Below are 26,152 nucleotides of genomic sequence, written 5' to 3'. Positions count from 1 at the left end.
TAGTGGCGTAATTACTATTTTTAGCCCTTCTTTTTTGTTTAAAAACAAAACAATATCTTAAAAATGGGCTCTTAATGATGTAAGGGGCCTCAAAAGACAGTTGACCCTGCTGTTTCTTTAGCTAATTTTTTTTTGTTATCACGCTGAAATGTCTATGGGAAGTTATTACATTTTGTTAACATCTATTTTGGAGCGACAGATTTTTTTTATCTAATAAAGTCAAACTAATTAAAACATAAATTTTAATATAAATTAATCAGAAACATTACTATACATGAAATTAATGAGAAATATAACCATAATTAAAATATATTTTTCTAATCAGTATCTGCATCTTCTGATGCCGAATCTTGTGTTTCTGTGTTTGAAGTAACAAGATTATCAAAAAAACTGTGATTATCAGGTTTACATAGACGCTTCAGAACTTGTAAGTCGTTATACTTGGCAGTACTTATTGGTAGAACTGAGGAATACATATTAAACTGATTGAGTGCAGTTTCTGTTTGATTATTTTGTCTACGTTTTACCAAAGCAGTATTTTCAATATTGCCATTCCAGTTGTTACGAAAGAGAAGCAGTGCAGGGTGTATATCTTGAATGACAATTTCTCTGACTGGTCGAGTTTTTATCGGACATGCGCACTTATAATATTGTTTCAAGTAATCAGAAAATCTGAAAAAATTTACATTGAAAAAATTTACAACATTAAAAGGTGAAGGTTTTTTTCTGCAATTCTTAAGAATCTGACGCCAATCCTCAGGAATTTCAACATTAGCCTTTATATTAACATTTGCCATGTCACGATCGCATTCCATATAGGAATGACCTCGTATAGGAAATGACACTTTAATACATTAAAAACGTTTTTGAAAGTGAACCACACAATGCAAAAAACGAATCACAGTGTAATTTTTGTTTTGTCCTGCACATCCATCGCAAAAAAAATGTAATTCAAGGAATGTGTCAGAAAGATGATTAATGATAAAATGATAAAGCATAGAGCAAACATCATCAGCTCCCTTTATTCCTGTTGTTTCATCGTATGTATAAAGAAATACTTCATCACTGGATAGGATGTGTATATTAAATGAAAAAAATTTAAGCTGTCTTCGGTAATACACATCGTTAGTTGATTTATTAGGCAAGGGTAAATTCTTCTGAAAATCAAAAGCAATAGCTTCAAACGTGTCTGAGTTTTTTGCTCGTTTTTTTGCATCTAACTTTCTGTTATAAAATGCAGCAGCTTTTTTGGTGTGAAAATCATGCTCTGTTTCAAGATCTTTTTTTTTTAATTAAGTTTGATAATATCTTGATCAACTGCATTTAAAAGCTCTTGATCAATGTGTTTTATATTTACAATGAACTCATCACAAGCTAAACAAGTGTCTTTTCGTGGAAAGCCAAACCCAATATTAAATTTATTGTTAAAAATTACTCTGTATGTTTTGTATCCTAATTTAACAGTTGGGTAAGCATGTTTGAATAGTTAAAACATTTTAGAGACATTTAGATCTTCAGATAAGTAAATTTTTTTAGTTTTTCCAATAGCATAATGAGATTACCTTCCTCTGAAAGAAGATATATGTTTTTGGATAAAAAAACATATATCTTCTTTTGGATAAAAAAAACATATATCTTCTTTCTTCACTGTCACATTCGGTTATTTTGTGTGGCCGATTTTTATGTTTGCCTCTACTATCGATTGGAGGGCGACCTAAAAGAATAAAATGACATAATATTCACACACACACACACACACACACACACACACACACACACACACACACACACACACACACACACACACACACACACACACACACACACACACACATATAGTTTAGTTCATAACTTAAAACATTATAAATAACTTTTTTAACTATTTACTAACCAGTTGTAGCAACTAATTTCCTTATGATTTGATCCTAGCTTTTGTAATTCCGAAAAAAGACATCATAGCTTTAATGCAGATTGGAACTTCGATAGCTGATTGTGCTCTTTGCACCCTTACACAATAAGAATATGAAAAATTGTGTAAGTAAGTTTTATCTGCATTCTGTCGTGGTCTTCTTCTGTTAATGTTTTGGATTTTTATTAGTGTGGATAAGTACGCGTCCTGACTATTTTTAGATGAATATTCATTAAAGTTCTTAATTAGTTCGTTCCTTTCCTCACTATTAATATTTTTAAAACATGCAAGTCGAATACAATTACAGTCTGCCCCAATAATGTGGCTCGATAAAATGTGTGTTTTTTTTTCTATTTTTGGAATTAATATAAATCTTTCTTTTTCTTGATTTTTCTGTAACCACCGGACTATCATTACAAGCCATTTTGTTTTTTGTTTACTTTTTTCCGCGGCTTTTTTTTCAACCAATACTTGAGGTATTAAGGAATCACATGGTTTCGTAAACTATAAAAACTTTGGACAACGCAGGTTATTCCAAATGTAACCCTTGACATCACTGATTGTTCCATTTGGTCATGTTTAATTTTAATGAGTGGACTAGTTTTTTTACTTGGTAATTAAAATAAAAGATGAAATAAGATATGCTTGCCTGAAAAATAATAGTTTCTCAAAAATTTCAAAAATGTGACATCGCTGGTTTTTTCACTGAGGTCTTCATATATATATATATATATATATATATATATATCATTATTATAATGCAAACTAAATAATTAGCTTGGTTTATATTACATTACTTAAAGTTTCACGCAATAGCGATTATCAGATGTTATAAACCGTAAAAAGACGTAACGACAAAAAATACGAAAAAAGTGCTATGGAGTGTCTGCTATGATGGCATTAAAGTTTTTTATTAAAATTTTTTTTCATGGCGGCACTTTGATGTTAACTCGCTTCTTTTATTGAGCAAGCCTAGTTTCGACGTAATGATGTGGAACTTCTCAGTCAAGCACAAATTGCAGTGATTGCCACCAGGTTTAAATGGTTCTGCCTGATCGAGAATGTTCCACGTAAGGATGGGTTCTAAACCTTTACTTTTACACTCCCATACAAATTTAGAAAGTTCCGTGGAGTTTGCTTTACTTTCATAACGAAAAGAATTCCTATGCTTATACCATCTGTCTTTAAAAGTTTTTTCAGTTAGACCAATGTAATAATGCCCCTTTTCTTGCTGCTGGGTTTTTACATTGCAAATATAAATAAGGTTTTTCTTAAGGCATTTTCCATTTAGTGGGCATGTAGCGGTTTCTCGGCAATTGCATGATTGGCTATTATTGTCAACAGTATTAGATAGTATTCTTTTGTTATGAGCAGTAATAATTTTCTTAACATTTGGGAGGCAGCTGTAACTAACTTTTACAGTGTTCCGGTTAAAAAGTTTGTGGAATTTATGTTCTTTAGGAAAGCATTTATCAATTAAACCCAAAAATGTCTTTGCTACGTTTGTTCTAACGTTCAGTGAAAACGGGGGGTTAAACCAAATAACGTTTCGTTTTCGAGATCTTGCACCACGTTTTGTTAACATTTTTAATACTATATATATATATATATATATATATATATATATATATATATATATATATATATATATATATATATATATATATATATATATATATATATATATATATATATATATCCAATTTAGATTTTATTTCTTAACTCTAACTTTAAGCCTAGATCTACCATTTTTATTCAGAAATTATTTTAAGACAGTGTTCCTTTCGTACACTGACCCAGTTAAAACCTAAGATTTCTATTATGTTATAATTTTTTTCAAAATCAACAAAAACGTTTAAGGTAAACGTGAAAGGAACTATCGCAGTTTCATATTTTACAATAAAATTTAATAACTGACGAATTTTCATCAACAATCATTAAACTTAATACTAGCCCTAGAATAAATTGCTTGTTCATTGCAATTATTTACGAGATTTTTTTAAATCAAAAATAATTGAGATAATTGTCGTTGACGAAAGATACCATTTTAGTTCACTTAAATTGCTGTAAAAATCAAATCTGAACAGAGGATACTTATTTTTCAAATTTCTTTTTTCAGCTTTATAAAACTGAAAGAAACAAAAAACGGGAATTAAAGATTTGTTTCTAGAGAAAACTTTTGTGGTAGCAGTTACCTATATTACATATTTTTGAGTACACCATCTGAGAAGCTGATCGCCCTTTAAAACTACCCCCGCCATCAGGGTCTCCGTTTTTCTTAAAGCACTCTCCGTCGTTTTTCTTAAAGCACTCTCCACTTGCAAGTTGCAAGTTGCAACTACAATTTTCTATCTAATCAATTTTTGCTTGCGGCGAAACAATTTCTTTATGCTTTCTAAATGAAAAGAAATATTTGTATAACTATTAACTTTCATGGCCAATTCAATTATTTGTTTTTAAACAACTTTACCTACTCACCTACACAACTGTTGGTTAAGTTTAGTAACCAATTTGAATTTTCAGTTTCTTTTAAAATGATCAAATTTTTTTTACCAAGATTTGCTGCATTTTCTTTAAACTGTTGGTCGGTCAGTGGAAGCCATTTTTTGTGAACATCATGAAATATCAAGTACGTCTTCTGATTGCGATGGACGGCGTAAAGTTTTTTACTCACTGGGTGGTGACCGAGAACTGAGCCTACGCTCGCGTCCAAATCTGTAAAGAAACACAGTTCATCGTTATCTTTTTATTTTATATAAATAATAGATAAATTACAAATTTTCGAATGTGTGAAATTTATCTACTAAAACGCGATATTCAATTCATTAATAGTTTCCTTTCTTACCCATCCATGAGTTACAAGTATCTTTAGAGTAAAAGCACGATGTTGCCCAACTAAATTTTCAATGTATTTGAATATATATATAATACAGCATTGATATACATAACTATTTTATTGAAATAAAAGTAATGTATTTGGGGTAATTCGTTTACTAAGTCACGTGCTGGGGTAGGGGACGGGATTTGTGCTTTTGTAATCACTTAAGGGTAGGAATGAAGGGTTACGATGTTCTGTGAAAAGTTCTGTGCTAGTAAGTAAAGGCTAGTTTTGTTTAGTAACACGTCATCAGTCTACGTTTATGACAGAAAATGGGGAGCATATTATTGGATTGAGGAAGATGAACCAAATTATCTGACGTTCAGTTGATTCCCAACGAAGATATTAAAGACAACCTTTTCACGTCGATTCATACGCTGGATGAACACTGGGGAGGGGTAAAAAAGATGTTAACAATTGCGTGATGTAATACATGGCGTATCCCATAGTAAGTAGAGAAAGCTCCCATCAGTTCAAAATATATATTTTTCGGTTTAGAAATCAAACACTCTCTATCTTCTTCTCTCCGTTATCAGTTGTTTTTTAAACACATTTTAGTATGCAATAACCTTACCTACTAACATACTGATTCATGCACAAATAGTACAACGTCCCATCGTCATTCCAGTATATTCCATGTCCGTAGCTTTCTGTAAATTATTATTTTTTTGACATTTAGTTAAAAACGAATTGCAAATAGTATATATAGTATAACGAATTAATGATAGTGCAAACGCATATAAATGAGTTAGTATGTGTTTATACATACGAGCGTATATATATATATATATATATATATATATATATATATATATATATATATATATATATATATATATATATATATATATATATATATATATATATATATATATATATATATATATATACTAATCGAAAACACCGAGCATTAGAGGTAAAACTTACCTGGGAGAGCATTTACCAATCTTGGAATCGCTGGTGTCTTATATTTAAAACACTTCGTATTTATTCTGCTAGTTTTTATTATCCCTACATCATTAGATAAGTCTTGGTATGTCAGTTTCATTGAGATTTCCATAGGAAAAGTATCTGACGAAGGGCACTTTGCTCTCTCGATAGAAGTGGTAATGTAGTGAGTAAAGTTTTTAGAATAAAAGATGCCAGGTTGCTAAGAACAACAATCACAAAAACCATTACAAGCACTAAAATAGATAGTAATTGACTAATAAAAAATTACACAGGCCGATGATGAAAAATATTTTTCAATAAATTTACTTAATTCCTGTATTGTTCAGTAGAATGATTCCAAAAGTAAAAAAAAAAAATGCAATCTCTCACATTTTATTATTTAAAAAATGTTTTTTATTATTCAAGATATGAAAAACAAAATTTTAACTATAAAAATGTTGTTAGGTTGGGAACAAATTCCAATGCTATAACGTTGGGAATAAAATCAATTGTTCTTAGGTCGGTAGTGGTCATAAATGGCACATCTTTTGTTTTAAATAAAATACTAAAGAGCATATCAATAAACATTCCCTTAGTACGTACGTTTAAACATTCCCTAAGTACGTACGTTTCAATAACTTTCAAAAGTCAGGGGTGTATGTATCGTTTTTGTCTTTTTTTTTTTGTTGTTTTCTCATGAATTAACAACGGTTAAACAATTAAAGAGCGCAGAGGAATATTAGCGCAGTTAGCGCTGCATTTACAAAATATTTAGATTACTTACGAAATATTTGTAACGATTTGAATCAGTCTTTAAAAATTCTTTATGCGAACTTTCAGAGAACAAAGTCAAATACGGAGGTACAAAATACTCGATTGTAAAGTTACTTGGGCAGCTATTTATTTCCGAATGGCTGAGTATGAAGTTAACCTCGATTAAAAGATGATTCCTACAAATGCAAAATATTATTTTATGGTTAAACTGCTGAACAAAATTCAATTTTTTTTTTATTGTTTGCTACTGACATCAAAGCAGTAATAATAAATCCAAGCTTCATCAGTTTTAAATATGTCCAGACACCTTTTTACCAATAATCAAGTATGTTCAAGGTTTAATTGCGTGACGTTTAAAGAAAAATAAGGTTGTAACTGGAGCAATCGTCAAAGATATAGCAGGTACAGAATTCATTAGGTAATTGATAGAATATTACTCGCCGAAGAATAGTTATTGTAGCTACTAATAAAGAACTTATTCTGAGATCTTCTGTAAACTAAAACTTTCTTCAATTTCACGTTATTTTTAGTGGAACAAAAGCAGGCAGAATTAAACGACATCCAAAATTGAATAGCGTTTGTATTTTTAGTTTTTTACGAATTATCCTTTTTACATTATGGTACTGAATTTTTCGCTATATATCATACGGTATAAAACAATTTGATTTTTAGTTGAAAAAAGTTTTAACACAAGTTAAAAAGAGTTACTATGAGTAAATTATTTTAAAGTTTATTCACTATCTGACGCCCCCCAGTTTCGTAAGTAAGAATTCTCAGCACTAAACATCAAATGGAATTTTGTTAAAATTCTGCTGAAGATGATCCTTTTTTTAGAATTTAATTTGCTAGTTCCGGAAGTAAAAACTGAAATAAAAAGATTTCCTGTTTAATTGAGCGCAATATTTATTTTGTAAATTTATATAATTGTTTCACACTTATTTAATAATTTAATTTGATTACACATCTAGACCCTAAATAAATATGAGTTACCTACGTAAATTATAACTTAAAAAAAAATTACTCTATCTTAGTCAATATAGAAAGATGCACACAATAATAAACAAAAAAACAAGGAACTTCACTGACGAATAAATATGGCGACTTATCATTTAGGTAAGGCATTCTAAAGGTAACTTAATCGTTCAGAATAAAGAACCCTGCATGTTCTATTGGTACTGCCACAGTCACCATTTTATGTACTTTTGCTGAACTGATATTAGTTTAAATGCTTATTAAACTTGCCATTTGGGTTTTCGGTAGAACCTGCAAACAAATAGTTTTTTGCTAGTCATTTACAACATACGAAACAAACTAATTTATCTACAAACGGTAAACCATGCAAATTTGGTACTATACTTTCACAAACGTTGGAAACGTAGATTAAACAAGAGAAGTGCGGGTAAAGTTGCAACTCTTAGAGCAGCTTCTGAACCAACCCAAAGCTCTCTCTTTGCTAAGTTTGTTTTTAAAAATATTTATACTTTACCCTAGATTGAAGCAGCTGAACGAGACAAATGGTGATAATTGATCTAAATTAAAAACAAGTATGAGTCTTAAAAATGCATAAAAAAACCAAAAAATTTTGAAAGAAATAAATAGTAAAGCATTAAGACCCATAAGTAAAACAAGCAACTCACGGTAAGCATTGCCACTCTTGCAACTGGCTACTTCTTTACTGGGTCCAGTGCACATGTCTAAGGGAATGGATTTATTGAAGCACATTCGTGAGCGTACTTTATATACCCCATCAAGTTCTTTGTTGTTACAACATGACCAACTACCCCAGCTGGTCCATAACCCTGAATAGAAAAATGGCGAAGGGAAAAGTTTAATAATATTTTTTAACGTATATTTGTCTCATTTGCTATGTAATTAATAAATGATTTAATGAGGTAATAATCTTATGGTTTTTATTGCTTATATATTTTTTATGTTTTTATAGATCAAATTCTTTTTTGCAAAAATTTAAATGAATAAACTGCTTTTAACTTTAAAATTTTACCATATAACCCAGTTATCAATTTTAATTTACTAATGCTTCCATTTAAACTAGCTTCTGAAGGACCAGATGCATAAACTTTTATATTCGAGAAGTCTCTTGCATTACTGTTGTTAATAGAATAGCTCAGCACATTAGGTTCACTGATCGCATAATTATAAGAAATATTGATAGTATAAATGTAACTTGAATGAACTAATTGTTGAGAAATTTTCAACCTTATAAATGGGTGTGAACTCAACGCATTTGAAAAAAAGTTATTGTTTTCGGTCTTCTCACTAATTAAAGACGAAATTTTCAGCGAATAATTTCTTAGAACAAAAACTGAAAGCGGCTGTTCGCCAAAGTCGTTAATGAGTTGCAGAAAATTACTTTCATTTTCTATTAATGCAATCACGTGCATAACAAATGAGATAGAGTACTCTTTAAAGAGTATTGGTAATGTCGCAACTAATCTTCCTTTTTGGACATTAATTGTCTCTTCTTCTAATACAATAGAACCTGTAGAAAAAATTTCTTTATAAAGAAACACTTCCTCTATCTTTTCTTTTCTCCTTCTACAAACGTCTTGTGTATAAAAAAAAGACAATTTTTGTATATATTAATGTTGAAAAATGACAAATAAAAAGAAATATATACTTAACATTTAAAGAAGAAATCCCAATTACTGAAGTTAAACTGAAAAACTAAAACAAAAAATAAAAATCTAAAAATAATTTAAAAGAAAAAAAATATGAAACTTGTTAACTAACAACATGCACGTAAATCAACTCTAAATAAAAGGAGGTTCACAAAAGAAGGTAATTAAAGTAAAAGATGTGCTCTTATTCCCTATTTGCAGCCTCTAGGGTGTTCGACTATACCATTGTTTTGATGCAGTAATAACATAAATTGCAACTGTTTCATAAGAATTAAAATTAAAAATTTTTTTTGCAATAAAGTATTATCAGTTTTTGCAATTAAGCATTATCAATCTTAGTTTTCAAAACAAATGTGGCTCTCGGATCACCCTTGCTAAAACGAATTTATTTCGAATCTCTGAGACATGACAGGAGTTAGACTATAATCAATCAAGTCTTTCTCGGTATGGCGAGAAGTCTCGTAAAATTTCTCGGTATGGCGAGAAGTCTCGGAAAATTTCGATTTTTGTTTTGGAACTTTAACTTTTAGCGTTAACAAAAATAAAAACTCTAGATGATGTATTTATATAAATCTGAAAAAAAAAACGCGATCGATCTAACTTATATACCAAATGATCAGCTATCCAAATTCCGTTTAAATTTTTGTTGAAAGGTCAACTTTTAAAATACGAAATTATTACTTACCGACAGCAAAAAATACGAAATTATTACTTACCGGCAGCAGAAGAATGAATATTCTTAGTTGGGAAATCATTTATATTAACAGAACTTTTTCATTCAGCTCAGCTCTTATTATTTTTTTTGTCCAATCAAATATCGAAATTCCTAATACACCTCAAAAACTAAAAACATTTTAGATTTGAATTTCTTGTCGATTTCTTTTAAAAAAACTCTTGGTTGAATAAAATATTCTTTTAGGTTGATCATTTTTTGGTTTGTTTGAACTTTTCATTACACTTTCTTTTGTAATAAAAAAAGCCTTATGGACTAATTGACGTAAAGAGAACGATGGCTTCTAAAAAAGAACTAAATTAAAAGTTCAGAAGATATAGCTTAACGTCTTTCTGTTCATTGCAAAAGATGTGAATTATTAGTAAGCATATCTAATTGATCTGCTATTTTTTAGGATCGAAAAAATCTATTTTCACATCCAATTTAATAACTATCTCTATAAAAGCATCTCTAAATCGTTAAGCTTCTTTTTCCACATTTCAGATATTTTTGAGTAGATTCTAGTGCTGTGTTGTCACGTTTTCCGGTTGTGATAATTAAGTGATTCTCTGCGCAGGTAGTGGAACGATCAAAAAGTTTTCTGTTTACCGGTGTCCTACCTTCTAACTGTTGCAAAGTGCAGACTTGAGGGAAGAACTTCAACCGTTATTAGTATTTTTTGAATTTAAGTAACCCTTGAGCTTTCAAAGCAGACATAATCGTGTCAATTAATAAACTTCCTGTTTAAAATATTACATATCTCGCCTATTTTTAATTATAGTTGCTTCTGATGGAATAACTAAAAATGTTGAATACAAAGTTTTGATTGAAGCCAAATCAAGCAAAATTATTGTGGACATATCAACCTTTTTAATGAATGGCAGTTGACGTTTCTTTTGAAGCCTATAGTAAAATTGCTTCACCATAACAAATCATCGATGAATATGCGAACTCAAAAGTACTCTGTACAAAGCCATTATTTCTTCCGACCTTCCCAGTTGTTTAGATATAGTATACATAAACTTAGTGAGCAATTCAAGTAAATTTATTGAAAAACTTGTTTGCAAAATTATATTTGGAGCAGATCAAAACACACCTTATGAGACACTACTACTTCTATTTGAGTCTTTTTAAAACAAGTTTATATTCAATACAAAGCTATTGACCATTTTTGTGGAATTTTTTCTTAACTAAAAGCATTTCAAACAAAATCTCTTGTTGTTAATGGCTTTTGATAAATAGAAATATAAACATCTTTTTTGGATATTTATAATATTAAATAAATTTTAGCTTTTAAATATTTTCTGTAAATGTTATCTTTTTTCAAACTTTAATATTTTTTGTATATGTTAGACGATTCAGTATATTTTTAAACGACTTCAAATCGTTATCTCTAAAAAGAGGCTCGGTGATAAACTCACGTCTTCTATTTACTCCGGACATTTTATAGTTGTATGTTATTTTGTAAAATCACAAGCTTGCCATTAATGCATCATGAATACGTATATATGTTATGTAATATTGGAATTAGATTTTGAATTTGTAAAGAATATATTATTTAGGATTATCCTCAACCCCAAATGTAAAATTTGAATATCAATACAGTCTCGATAAATAAATTGTCAATAGTATTCACAAATCTTTGCTAATTGAGTATTTGATCAAATGTATGATTTAAAATTTGTTAAGATTTTTAATTGTAACGCAGAAGAAAACTTCAAAAGGGCTCCAGCTATAACGCAAATGGCTCTAAATGAATTAATTTATTTGGTAAGTTTTTTTTGGGTATAGTTATTTACTTTCCTAATTTGGTTTAAATTTCATGAAAAAAAAAAAATCTCCATTTTTTCATCAAGCTTAAACCAAAACAGAAACTAAATTAAATAATTTTAAAAATGTTACAAACGAAGAAAAGAAAAATGTTAAAATATTGATTGTATAAAATGATGATAAATTTGAATATTTATATAAATATTCATACATGTAAATCACATAAAAAAGAATAATTTGAGCTGTCATTCATAACTTGCTGCATACTTTAGCTTATGATTTTGGTATTTTAAAACTTACATATATTTTTCTTTCCTATTTCTCAACTTCCATTATTAGAATTTTCACTCAACGCTCGATCATTAAGTAAAACTTTAAGTGTATTATTTTAACATAATATTTAGATTAAATATACAAAAATGATTAAGACAGATAAAGGCTGTACAAAAAAAATAAATTTACTTGACCTAGAAAATAGGACTCCGTGCCATGATATTTCTTCCCCGTGTTTAACTGTTTGATAGCAAATTTCAGCTTGAACCGATTGAAAGACGAACCCGTCGTTTTCCATTGAGCTCAATTAAATTTAACTCCGCTTTAACTTGCTATACCACGGTAATTCATCATTCATTCCATCTTTGGGTCTCAACTACAGATATTTTTACAAGATTTGAAATAAGTTTTATGCTGATTTAATGTCAATGGCATTGTTTCTCTGCAGTTTCTACCAACAAGATTTTTCTCAATAAGCTTTAACTGGAATGTCAACCTGGAGTTCACAGATAAATTAAGCTCCTCTTCGATCTTTGTTGCATGCTGAAATAGATTTTTATTTAATAAATGATTAATATGTCTATCATCCTTAGTAGTAGTTTTCAAAGGACGTTCAGTCAACTTTGCTTGGTTCAACTATCCTTGCTTTGATTCAAGAATTAAAAACAAAGATTTACAATCGTCTTTAAGCTATTTTTTCCAAGTTTGCACTTACACGGTATGGTGAAAACTACCACATTCCAAAACTCGTTTCACCATTATTTTGTAGATAGTCATATTGGTGGCATTTGTGCTTTGACATTCATACTTTGACAGTCATTTTGTGGGGACTAATCGCGAGGTTAGAATTATTTTGTTCTATCTCCAATTTTAAACTTTAGGACAAAAATTTTTGATTTTTTTCTGAAAGTAAAAATTACTTAAAATTTTAGCTTAAATTTTTTTAAAAATAATATTTTATGAATTAAATAATTTATGTTTAAACAAATTATTTAGAAAAAAAAAAAAAAAAGAAATAAAGCGTATTCTAAAAGTAATGATTACTTACTAAAATTGATAAACTCATTTTCTCCCAACTTTTAAAATAGGAGATAGATCAAAATAATTCTAACCTCGCGTAATTTGTCGCAGTCTATCGTTGGTCCTCCCTGATAAATATTTAAATAGCTCAGCCATCATTTTGTGTAAGCAATTCGAAATGAAAAAAATTTGCAAGTTCTTTGAAAAAGCTTTAATTGTCCAGTTACGTTCAAATTTATCCTTCATCTTTCTTTATAATTACGTTCAAATTTATCCTCCATCTTACTTTATAATTACATTCAAATTTATCCTCCATTTTACTTTCTATCAAAATATTTAAGTATTGAATTTAGAAACCGATTTCCATTTGAAAAAAAAAAAGTTATCATTTATTTTATATTTACATCCAAAAATAAACAGAAAACTGCTATTATCTAAATTAAAATAGTTAAAAAAAGTGAAAGAAGTTCATTGAAATATTATAAATATGGCCTGAAAAGGTCATATTTATAAAATTTTCTTTATGCACCACGAAACTCAATAAAATTTCAAATGTCCCCAAAATCAAACAGCAACCAAAGAAAACGCTAGAAAAAATAATCATAGGAAGAATAATGTTATTGTCAGTTATTATTACAACGTAGGGGCAACCGGGGCCACGTCCTTGGACTTAGATCAAAATTCCAAGGTTTCAAAGAACGTTAATAAATTTTTGGACGACACCACAACACCAATTCAATTTATTGTCCGTTCGTTTTTTACTCACTAAAAAAACATTGTTAATAGCGTTACAAAAAAAAAGACGTTTATGCTTTCCTATCAAGGCGAATTGGAACGTTATCAGCAAGTAAAACTGGTACTGCCGATTCCTAAAAAACTAATCAATAGAACAGATTTTTTCATACCCAATATTTTTTTGTTGTTTCTTAAACTGCTTATTATTTTTTCTGATTAAAAAGAGCTAAATATTGGTGCTATACAAAGTGTGCAATAAATAATTAACGCAATATTCACCGGCACGTGAAAATCAGCATGTAAGAATGCATTCTAAAGACAAAAATTTTAGAAGGACGTAATAAAAACCACCAACAATAACCCCGGTATTGTGCTTTTATTTTATATTGACGATTACAGTGGCAACTGCGGAACGATCCTTCTCAAAACCGAAACTAATCAAAAAGTGTTTTAGATTAAGCAGAAAAAGGATGAAATAGCTTTTTATAAAACTTTTGCGAGCCTATTTTTTAGGTCGATCATTTCTTTAACTATGGGTGTTGTAAACAGCTGTAATAGATAAGAATATATTTGTTTACAACTGATTGAGTTCTGTTTCATGAAACCGTCGAGTAATTCTAATGCTCAATAGCTACCGCGTGCATCAATAACTTAAAAATAAAAAAAGTTTGGAAATTTGGAATATCTTTTATATAGTATGAAATGTTAAATCTGTTAAAAATGAGTCGATTCTACAAACTATAACAGAATATTAAATTATTTTAAGCAGGCCAGTAAAAACTTTGGTTTTCGTAATTCCAAATGATTGGAATTTGCACCAAAGTTATAAATAGTCTTTTTTTCTATGCGATTCGATTATTTTCGAACAATTGTAAATCGATTACTTAATACAAATAATTGAATGAAGTTAAAGTTCTTATACAAGAAAGTGCGAGTTAAAGGTGAAAATTAAGGATGCGCCGAACCCAATTTTCGGCCGAACGCCGAATCCGAACAATCGGCATGAAATTTTGCCGAACACCGAACGGTTCGGCAACCGAACTCTTACTATTTCTGAATCAAAGCATAAGTTTTGAAAAATTGTGTTATTAAACATTTAACGTGTCTGTTAAAACATTAGTAAGGGTTTATAAATTTTGTTTGAAAAAATATAAAGTAACTTTGAAAAGTTAACTTATTATTGGATGATTGTTTGTGGTGTAAAGAAAATAAATGTTAACATTTCTATTTGTAGTGTAAATAAAAATGTTAACGATTTTTTTTGAAAAAAATATTTAATACAATTATTAAAGTTGGGTAATATAAATAAATGTATAACATATAACGTATAGGATAAAATAACATATGTAACATGTTGGTTATATTTTAAGATATATTTACACAGTTTAAATTTAAAATGATTTATTTTTGGTTGAAACTTCTTTTTTTAGTAATAACATTTTAATCTTGTAAAAGTATAAAACAATGTCTTCTAAAAAAATGTCTTTTAAAAGGGTGGAAATATTTTGAAGTTTCTAAAAAAGACATTCGTTTTTGTATCTGCCCACTATGCAAAGCAATACTCTCCAGAGGCGGGAATTGTCCAAAAACATTTACCACTAGTGCAATTAGGCGCCATTTATAAAAAAAGCACCTTGTAGAGTATTTATTGGCTGAAAAAGAGTCTGATAAAAAAAAAATTGTTGAAGCATCGACCGTTTCTACATCAAGTGATTTGGAAATAAAAAAACAATTAACATTAGTAGAGAGTATTGATAAAAAAAGGTTGTGGGATATTAATGACCATAGACCAATCAAGATTCGTTGGACATTCAACCATACACAATTGTAGAAGATTTTGGTTTTAAAAAACTAGTTGAAGAGATATGCCCTAATTATCAAATACCCAGTAGGAGTTACTTTAGTGAAAATATTGTTCCACAAATATATGGTAATCTGTTTAATTCAATCAAGAGTAATATATCTGCTACAAGTTATATCTCCCTTACAACTGATATTTGGACAGAAAATAGTTCAAATGTTGCCTTCATAAGCATGACAGCACACTGGCTCAATAGTGAATTTTCCCAACAGAGAGCAGTACTCAGAGTTATGCATTTTCCAGAAAGTCACACAGAAAAAAATATAAGTGAATATTTACATAAAGGTTTGCTAAGTTTTGAAATTCCACACAATAAAATTCACATTGTTTTACAAGATAATGCTGCCAATATGGTAGCTGGTGTTAGAGACAGTGGTTTTAAGTCAATGCCATGTTTTATACATACAATACAGTTATGTATACATGACTCAATTTTGTCGCAACAATCTGTGAAAGAAATTTTAGTTTGTTGCAGATGTCTGGCAACACATTTTCACCATTCACCAACAGCAGCAGCAAAATTAGAAGCAATTCAGGAACAACTTGGTACAAATAAGCATAGGTTAATACAAGATGTTCCTACAAGATGGAATAGTTCCTACAATATGATTGAAAGGATGCTTGATCAAAGAGTTCCTTTGGCAACTTATACAGCTGATCATGCTACCCAATCAACATTAAATTCATACCAATGGGGTTTATTAGATAAAGTTTTTCATATTTTAGAACCATTTAAACCTTTAACTGTTAATCTCAGCAAAGGTGAAGCATTTTTATCAGATGTTATTCCTTCGATTATGGCTCTTAAAGTACTTTTTAACCAAGCATTAGTTTGTGAGGCTTTTTTAAGTATAAATAGTTTAGTTGAACAATTGAAAGAGTCAGTAGACAAAAGACTGAGTACATTTTTACATGATAAGTATTTGTCTTTCCACCTTTTGTGACCCTAGATATAAATTAATGTATCAAAAGGAAGATGAGAATGTAATAAAAAATTGGCTAAATGAGCAGATGCAAGATATGCAGCAACATAATTTAGAACTTGAATCTTCTGATTCGGATTGTGAAGAACCCGCAGTAGGTGACACAAATGAAGTTTTTGTGAAACCAGTGTATCCAAAATTTATTGAATGTTTTCGGCTAGTTTCCAAACTGACAACTATAAATGAATATGATTCCAATTTTTCAATTACTAAAGATAGCAAAAGGTTTAAAAGATCACACTCTAATATGCAAATGATCAACATGGAGATTGAAGAGTATTTAAAACTCCCTCTTGTTATGAAAAAAGAAAGTCCTCTTTTATGGTGAAAAATTGTGAAAACTCTTTAAAAAATTTAAAGAAAATAGCACACAGGTTTCTTTCAGCACCACCTTCTTCTGTTGAAAGTGAAAGACTTTTTAGTACAGGTGGCAACATTTATGAACCAAGTAGGAACAGACTATCACCAGAAAGTGGTGAAAAGTTAATGTTTATAAATTACAACTTGAGGGCAACAAGTGATAATTGATTTTCATGTTTTTGACATTTTATTTTTAAAAATATTGATTTGTGATTGTTATAACTATTACATAATACAATTATACAATAATAACAAAATACTTAATTGGAGCGTTATTATGGAACTCCATAATAATGTTTTTCCCTAAGTTTGTTTCTTATAAATATTTTTTTATCAGTTAAACCAGTTGAGTAGCAATTTTGTAAGAAACTTTCTCTGTAGAGAAATTTATTTATTTTACCACAGCAACAATAGGCATCACGTTTAACAAACTTAAGTTCAATAAAATATATTTTTCGTGTAAATTCCAATTTGTTATTTTAAGATTAATAAATGGTGATTTTATAATATTAGATTTTTGTGATGAACTAAAACAACACTCAATTGATGCAGGGGTATTTGTTTTACAGTTATTTTAGTCAAGTTATAGTTTTGGTAAATCTGTTATTCCATTTAGTCCGATTAAATTTATTCTTTATTGAAAATACATAATAAAATTTAAAGTAAAACTGTATTGAAATATATTTTTAAAATCTTATGTCCTTCTATGTTCAATTGGTACGCTTTTTTTAATAAAAACTTTATTTATATTTAAGTAAATGTAAGATGATTTCCAAATTTGCATTATTGGCCGAACATTTGCTAAGGTTCGGCCGAACCGAGGTTCGGTATTGCCGAACGTTCGGCGCATCCCTAGTGATAATAATGAATTTAAATTTCGGCTTCCTTCCTGCCTCACTTAATGTCTTGTCCAGCAAATTTGGCTCCACAAAAACAGTAGTTTTCGTTCAGTTTCCTTCTAGTCTCATATCAATGTTCTCATCCCTCTAAAAAGAAAAGAATGACATGTAATTAGCAGTAAATCTTATTAACAAGTATTGCCAAACAGTAGTCAATAGCATTTACTGCTAATTATAGGAGGGTATACGTCTATGTTAACCATTTGGAGACTTAAACTTTCTACGGTAAAAAATTCAAATTCTTAAGATAAAAATCTATATATATTTACAAATAGGGCATAGGAACTTTAGAAAAGATAAGGTGGGACATCTATAGGTTGAGAAACTCTTAAATTGATCATTTTCAAGTTTACCTACAGTGATAAACGTAGACATGCGCACAAAGCTTACAGGCAATAAATATCAACAATAAAAAATTAAAGTTATTTTCTGAACAGTAATATCTATATGTACTCTTTTTTAAACATATTTACGGCTTTAGTTACTTGATGTAGCTCAAATGCCTATAAACAAAAAGTTGTTTGATTTTATGATAAAGTATTCAAGTATAAATATTGCTAGAAAGTTGACTTTTGGTCTCTAATAAAGAATTATTATCATTTCAACTAGTACTTATCAGTTTTATATTGATATATACTAGTGGAAAAAATAATAAAGGATTGTTTAAATCATTTACAATCAAGATGCTGGTAAGCTAAAATGGTTAATTTCCACAGCTGTTTTATACATTTATAGACATTTTGTTTAATTAAGCCAGTAACAACTAATCAGTGAAGCCAATTTTTGTTATTTCTATATTATTATCACATTTAGTAGCCTAATATATTTTGATTTTCAAATTGTTCTCAAACAAAAAAATCAATATCTATTTTTAGTCAATCAATGACTAAAAATAGATATTGATTTCATATTTGAGATAATTTCTTTTTCATTTTCAAAATGGGAGTTTCTCATTAAACAAGGCTAGAGTTACCAGTTCAGGTCCTATATATAACAGATAAAGAGTCATTGCTGTCTCAGAAATAGCCTTGTTCAAACTTACAAATTGCTAGATTTATTGACAGATTCAAACTGTTAGCATGTAGATCACTTGTCAATGAATATAAATTCAACTCTATACATACTTTAGATAAGCAAACAAGCTGAAATCAGCAAAGTTTTTTTTATTTAAATTCATTTCAAAAAAGACAAATTTTGAAGCTATTGATAACTTTGGCCTTTCATCAAACTAGTGGTAAAGACTAGGTTTTATGAAACGGTAGCTTGAATTGAAGATTGTCTAGTGGTTATCAGTTTATCTGGTTGAAGTTTAGCTAAGTTTGGCTGAAATCTTTGATAAAGTGGAATGCTTGAATTAAAAGTTGGTCTAAATAATGGTCAATCAATGTTACTGTTGCTACTCCAAAAATACTTTAATGACTAATTGATGATAAAATTTTCTGAGTGCACTCTTTATATTAAATTTATAATTGCTCATTTTCCTTAAAAAGTGAATGAGTTAGATATTCCGGCAGAAGCATTTATACTAAAATATATAAGAACTAAATTTTATGACTTTAAACTTTGTAGTGTAGATATTTTTTATTATTTGAGAAAGTAATTTTTCTAAAACAATCAAAAAAGTCAGTCAAGTTTTAGACAATTTAAATTACCATATTTGTTTTGTTTCTTTTATAGAATTGGCAAAAAAAAAAAAAAATTCATTTGAGGAAAGTCAGTTGTTTAGGTTTTATAAAAAATTTAAATTTGTAGCTAAAACTTTGGAAACACTAAGCAATCCTAAGTCAATTACTCGGTTGAATAATCCCTAGTCTTTACCTGGTTGTAAAGATCTTTTACATAGTTGTGACATCATCAGGGGCAATATAAAATTTTGAAATAAAATTTTTTTGTGTAATAACATTAAAATATTTTCTTTGATATTAATGTATGTTTTTTATTTTATGAAGGTTATTATTACATCATTGTTCAATTGTTTGATTCAAGCATATTGTAAGTACAAATGTTTAAAAATATGGTAGGTTTAATAATTTAATTGTATGTATCTTTTAATTAGTTACACACAGCATATAGATTATACCTGCAAACAATTCATTTTGATATATATATTGGTTTAATAATTTATCTATTTATGAGTTATTGATATATACTTTTGTTGCATTTAAGTATAAACATAATGTAATTTAATGCTCATATTTACCGATATAATGCACATACTTGCACATAATGCACATTTGCATATTTACATGTAATGCACATATTTACTCATAATACATTTAATACATTTTAAAGTGTAAAGAAATTTTAAAATAGTTAAGCATATGTATGATTTAACCATTAATTTTCTAGCTCCTGCATTAATGCATGAAGTGTACTACGACTATGTTCCAATTAATTCTACCATCACAATATTGCCAAAATTCTACAGAGCTATTAATGTGTTTCAAACACCTAATGATTCTATTGCTAACTATTACTTTCAGAGAATACATGGCTGGTTTCTTGCACCAAATAATGGAAATTACACATTTTTTTGTGAGTGTAATAGTTACTGTCAGTTGTATTTAAGTACTGATAATGATCCAGCAAACAAGATATTAATTATTGATCGCACTGAAAATGTTTATATGTAAGTAAATATACCAAACACCATTCATATTTTGTTTATTTCTAATTTTGATGAATAAATTTACCAATTACATTATTCATCCACACAAATGTATATATTTGTTTGAAACTCTTTTACACCTATGTTCCTTTTAGTATTGAAGTTACTCATGTTTTTGAAACTAAATTGCCATGATTTGCTATTTATTTCTTTTATTCAAAGCATGCTAGAAAATTATTTTTAGCAGAGGCAAAAGCAAAAATACATAAAGTAATCCCTGCAAATGAATTAAATTTATCACATTTGAATCTGAAGCATACGCTAACAACTATGAACATTAAATAAAAATAAAAATAAAACTACCAGTTAAAAATAAGTTATTTAATTACAGTATTCATAATCTTTTTATTTGTATTTTGTTATAGACTTTTATGATAAATGTTTTTGTTTTTAAATTTATAGAAATTTTTAGAGTGAATAATGAATATGGCTTATACACCAAGTTGACTTACATTAAGTGTAAGTCAACTTGGTATATAAGTCATATTCAATATTGTAATTTAACATTTTACTCACTAAAATATAACATTTAAGTTATAATTCAGTGATAAAAATGTTAAATGGCTTAGCATAATAATTATGATATTTTTGAAAATGGATTTTAATTTATGCCTAGATTTAAAGCAATTTAAATATGATCTTTTGAATTTAATGCAATTAGCATCAACTTTAAAAAAATATTACAAAAAAAAGTAAATAAAAAAAAACAACCTTAAGACATCAAAAAGTTTTTTTATTTGGCAGTGATTAAAACTTGCTGAAGATGATTAAAACTGGAAGAGATTATAACTTGCTAAAAAATTTTTTTTGAAAATGCCATTTAAATTGTAAAATAAGATTCTCTGGTCTCTCAATCAAAATTTGATTTAAAAAAATAGCATTGGAATAAAAAAACTTTGGCAAGCACTAGGCAAATCTTTCCTATTAAGTTGTATGTAAAGTACTTTAAGTTATGGCAAAGAAATGTGTTTAGTTGGGGTGTTCTTGATTCAATTATGAATGCTAACTTGCACTGTGATATACTTAAATAACCCTAAAAGCTTCCAGCTGTAAATTGCATTTTGGACCAAATGTTGTCTCTTAACACAATGAGGATCTCCTAGACATGGCTGTAAAAATCCTAGGAATTTTTTAACAAAAATTATTATAATTCATCAGCAGAAATTTAAACTCAATTAAAAATTTTTCATACATAGAAGTTAATTAATAATTAAAAATAACAAAGGAAAAAAATAAGAAACATTGTCAAGTGATGATTTAAATGATTGCCCAATGAGATACTAAAATGAATTGTTTTTAATTTTTTGTGAAATGAGCCACTATTTTCTTGATATTTTGGTTCTTTTTCTTTTTTTTTTTTTCTTTTTAAGAAGTAAGTTTAAGATGAAATATTAAAACGTGGTAAAGGAGCTTTGTTATCAACTTTTACTTCACATTTTTTTTTTTTTTGTCTGAAAGACTTATTCTAAAATAGTATCCTACAATTGAGCTGCATTTAAAATTGTGTTTAATTAAAAAAATATGTCTGACATTTATTATTTCTCTTGGTGCATGTTAAGCAATATGTGTCATCTTGTTAAGCATGTTATGTGTCTAAGATAAATTGACAAAAGCATATTAAAAATTTATTGTGGATATTATTTATTTCTATGAAAAATTAAGCTTACATCTTGTTTCTGCAAGATTCAAGTATACTTTAGAAAAAATTATGTTAAGAAATATAAAGTTATATATGGCCTACTTGTGTTTGTAAGTTTTAATTCATACAAAATGATCCTAATCAGGAATTTTGTTCACAAATAACATAGTGAAGGGCTTTTAAAAAAGGACTTTTCAAACTTCTTTAATTTACACCAGGGGTGTTTATGAAGTTACAGTTTTTATTTATTTATTTATTTTTTATTAGGTTATACAATGAATCTTCAACTCTGGTATACTTACATGAAGGCCTAAAGTACTACATTGAGGCTGTAATGTATAATAGTGCAATGTATATAACCCAAGATATAATAATGCCACCAGACACTTCTTCTGTTAATGGGGGTGCTTTTTATGAAGCACAGCTAGCCAGTTCAGATGCTGCAGCTCCTGTGTCTGACACTCTCTACTTATCTATTAGCGTTAGATTTTCAGAATATACACAAGTTGTTCCAATAAACTTTTTAAGCCCATTGCTGTTGATAGGTAAAAAACTTTATGTTACAAATAATGAAAATGTAATTAATAGCTTAAACATTGACAGTATTTTTGAGTTGTTTTACAGGAATCTTAAATTTCATTTTTTGTGTCTAAACATTTTAAAATATCCAACTGTAACTTCTCATTTTCTCAAAAGTTATCCACTTATTAGGCTTATTCAAGAAAACACTATTCAATTATAAATCCATTCATATAAGTTAAGGCATTGTTTTGTTTTTAACACTTATTTCAATGTCATTAAATATTCAATAATTACCACAACTTCAATCTGCATATCTTAGTGAGTTATATATTTGATTTAATTCACAAAGGAAATGGGTTAAATAAAATCTGTGTCAGATATAAATGGGTCATTAGCCCTTTGAATTGATATTTTTTTTAGTTCTAACTGTATTTGGCCTGGCTGGGTTGAATATCTGATAGCTACTTTTACATTATGTTTTTGATCATTATGCTAATAAGTAGTTATTGTTTATTTTATTTTTCTCTAGTATTATATTAACCCATTTGCTTAGAAAACTGTGTTCCAGGCGGGTGTGTTAGATCTGAATATGAAAAATGCATATTTGCAAGTGTAACTTATGGATTTTGTACATGTGTTGAAGGACAAAAAGTTATGGGTACAGAGGTTGTTTGCAAAGGTATATTGATTACGTATTCAATTAAATCGTTATGTTTCTAAAAAACTTCTTGATCATTTTTTAAATATTTTGAATTATGTGCCAATTTATCACATATATATTGATAGAAACCGAATACTTTTGCTGTATATCATTTTTATATATTAACTATATATCATTTTACAAGATAATAAATGTATTGATCGATATTATGAACTCATGCCACTTTTTTATTTTCTTTATTGATGAATTAATCTCTATTTTGTTAACACAATAACAAAGCAATGAAATAAAAAGTCTATATATTGTGCACAATGCAAAAACATTTTTTATTTTTATTATATATTTATATTTTTAAGCTTCTTTTTTATTTTCTGAATATTTTCAATACTTACATATATTTGACATATTATTTGTAAGTATTGAAAATACTTACAAATAATATGTCAAATATATGTAAGTATTGAAAATATTTTATGCTGTTTTATTTATTTTTTTAATCTATTACTTATTTAATTTTATTAGATATATTTGATAGAGTGCAAGATTCAGTGTTTATGACAGATGAGAAACCAATAATGAGGAATACTTACATAGCAACATTGAACACTTTTTATAAAGAATACACTATATCACTTGAAGTGATGCCAACATCTCTTTTTCATGGAGTGGTAGGTGTTATACACTTAGCACCAGATGAAAAATTTCAAATCAGCTTAAATACTTTGCCACTTCTTTATTTAATACCAAATGCAAATGGTGCTTTGTACCTTTTTACATTAATGGAGTATTTAATAGACAAAACCATTTTATACAAATATCTCATTCCTTTAACAAAATGGTCAACAATTAAAATGACACAATCATTTGTTAATGGAAATTATGTGTATTCTATTTATATCAATAATGTTATTATATACTCTGCTAAAAATAGCAATCCAGTTGTTCAATCAAATGTTCTAGTATATGCTTCTGATCCCTGGAGTGTTGCTCAAAATGGTTTTATAAGAAATTTGACAATCAATAGTGAAAATTCAGGTAATTTTTTTTGTTAAACTTTAAATATAAAAAGAGATTTCAAAATGGACTTCCTCCACTTGACTATGGTCTAAAGCATATCTGTATCCTGGCTTACAGAAAGTTTATTTAGAAATAATTTTCTATATTCAAAATTTAAATACAGAAAAGGTGACCAAACATTCTGGCAAATCAAGACAAATATTAAATCTTGATTAATGCTTGTTATGTTAATTTGTTAAATCCAATTAAAGGGAATTTCTAAAAATAAGTTCTTTAAAAGTACCAAAATATATGACTTTTTAATTCTAAAAATTCAGTTATTTTATTTTATCTTAATAACTTCCTAATTCTTGTTTCACTTATTGTAATTTTTTATACAGTTATTTTAATTATAAAGCAGTTCTTTTTTTTTTTTTGTTAAAATTTTACAGTTAGTTTTTATAACTGTAGTATGTCCCAGATAAGCTCTAAAAATGTCTTACTTTTTAAAATGCGTTTCTGAAGTACAAGTAAGTAATCTATAAAGTTACAATACAAGTTTAAAAAGATGTTCTCCAAAGGTTTTAGCTTTCTCAAATTAATAGCCAATTTAAAACTTTATCTAAATTTAAAATTGATTGTTTTAATACGTCACTGTAATGTTACTTTTGAATTCTAATTATCTCTATTTTCTTGGACTTTAAGTAGTAAAAATTTCCTGGAGTTTATTTGGTAAATAAGTCCAGAGCTTGCATTATTCTCAACGATATTGAAAGTTAAGGAAAAAGCCATATTATTATTCAAAGTAGGCTTTGAGCAAAGTTTACCTTTTGAAAAAACGTCCTTGCCTTGTTCGAGATTGTTATTCATTCATTCTTTGAAACTTTCAATATTAGTTCCAATTTTCTTGCTGTTTCCATGGATACTTAACTGAAAAACAATCATTCATAGTTATTTCAAAATTTTCTACAAATTTATTGTGCCGAACAAGGAGGATTTACTTCCTTAGGTACCAATTTGATGCCATTTTGTTCATAGCAGCCTAGAGACTTCTTAGAATAGTGGATTGTAGCCAAATCAGGCCAAAATATGGTGGGCATTTCAATTAATGGCAAAAGCCTTTTCTTTAAGCAATCTTCTATGTACAAATCCAAGCTCAGAGTCTTAAAAGTAATTTATGGTGCACTTTCCAAACCATAGGAGCAGATTGTTTGCCATACAAGGAACATTGGAGCAAATTTAAGTTTCAATTTACTTGAACTTGTTGATGGCATATCTACATTTCAACTGATAAAAATATTGCTGGCCTGAAAATTATGAAAAGTTCTTTTGGCAAAAGATTTCATTATCTTCAATTGTGCACAAGTTTTCTCAGCTTTAAATTTTATATAGCTTTTTTGAACAATAAATTGCTTAAATTTCTCCATCAATGGATGACTTTTGGGTTTTCCTTTTATAATGTGTTTTATATTTTTCTGATTTAAGTACTTTTCCTATCAAATCAAAATGTTAGAATTTACCTTTTATTTATATTTATCTTTAAATCCTTTCTTTTTTCCACATCTACTTTTCTTTCACTAGATCAAGTCTCTTTATATTGCCTCAAAATAAATCTAAGTGAAGATTGAGAAATACCAGTCAATTTTAAAATGTCAACTTATGACAACAAAGGGTTTTGAAGAAAAATTTCTAAAAGTTTTTCTCAATTTATTATTTGTTTACTCTTTTTAACCCAATAACAATGATAAACAATACTTAAGACCAATACAATCAAACAATAACAAATTAGCTTCCTTCTACAAAAAAATTAGAAAAATGTGTTAAGTAGTTTTTGAGTAATTAATGATTAAAGAGTACTTAATTTCATCATGTCCAACCAATATACTGGATGAGCATTTATGCCCATGCTTGACAGATGATAAG

General features: G+C 28.3%; 2 protein-coding genes and 1 pseudogene across 16 annotated transcripts in view; 1 reads left to right on the top strand and 2 right to left on the bottom strand.

The window, feature by feature from the left end:
* Positions 1-195: 195 nt before the first annotated feature.
* Positions 196-1,495, bottom strand: LOC149884696 (uncharacterized; annotated as a pseudogene).
* A 2,569-nt stretch (positions 1,496-4,064) lies between these two features.
* Positions 4,065-10,034, bottom strand: LOC149884695 (uncharacterized). 5 transcript variants are annotated; one of them, XM_090095102.1, is made up of 10 exons: positions 9,847-10,034; positions 8,494-9,176; positions 8,129-8,290; positions 7,978-8,020; positions 6,502-6,667; positions 5,715-5,937; positions 5,362-5,437; positions 4,755-4,804; positions 4,388-4,624; positions 4,065-4,304 (listed from the first exon to the last, which is right to left on the bottom strand). In XM_090095102.1, the coding sequence occupies exons 2-10, from the start codon at positions 8,891-8,893 to the stop codon at positions 4,258-4,260; spliced, it is 1,404 nt and encodes a 467-aa protein (XP_089951228.1). In that variant the 5' UTR covers positions 8,894-9,176; positions 9,847-10,034; the 3' UTR covers positions 4,065-4,257. The 5 variants fall into 5 exon arrangements, with proteins under 5 accessions (XP_089951228.1, XP_089951229.1, XP_089951230.1 ...); XM_090095103.1 differs by having other exon boundaries at positions 4,463-4,624; positions 9,847-10,031; XM_090095104.1 differs by having other exon boundaries at positions 9,135-9,176; positions 9,847-10,013.
* A 1,480-nt stretch (positions 10,035-11,514) lies between these two features.
* The window catches only part of LOC145186331 (polycystin family receptor for egg jelly-like), a 51,061-nt gene continuing 36,423 nt past the window's right edge, over positions 11,515-26,152 (top strand). For 5 of the 11 annotated variants that reach the window (XR_016454756.1, XR_016454757.1, XM_090095065.1 and 2 more), the window contains exons 1-6: positions 15,670-17,968; positions 19,693-19,735; positions 20,093-20,372; positions 22,318-22,595; positions 23,126-23,251; positions 23,756-24,268. Coding sequence is in view for 9 of the 11 variants with exons in the window: in XM_090095065.1 (XP_089951191.1) it covers positions 17,936-17,968; positions 19,693-19,735; positions 20,093-20,372; positions 22,318-22,595; positions 23,126-23,251; positions 23,756-24,268 (1,273 nt within the window). In the remaining 2 variants the exon portion in view is untranslated. Of the gene's footprint in view, positions 11,613-15,669; positions 17,969-19,692; positions 19,761-20,092; positions 20,373-22,317; positions 22,596-23,125; positions 23,252-23,755; positions 24,269-26,152 lie in introns of those variants that run through there. The other 6 variants (XM_090095069.1, XM_090095067.1, XM_090095066.1 and 3 more) reach the window with 3 other exon arrangements.

The sequence above is a fragment of the Hydra viridissima genome, unplaced genomic scaffold (assembly GCF_058129835.1).
Source record: "Hydra viridissima isolate aposymbiotic clone 2 unplaced genomic scaffold, HvirCarnegie_v1 scaffold_8, whole genome shotgun sequence".
NCBI classification, from domain to species: Eukaryota; Metazoa; Cnidaria; class Hydrozoa; order Anthoathecata; family Hydridae; genus Hydra; species Hydra viridissima.
This window is presented reverse-complemented; position numbering and strand designations above follow the sequence as displayed.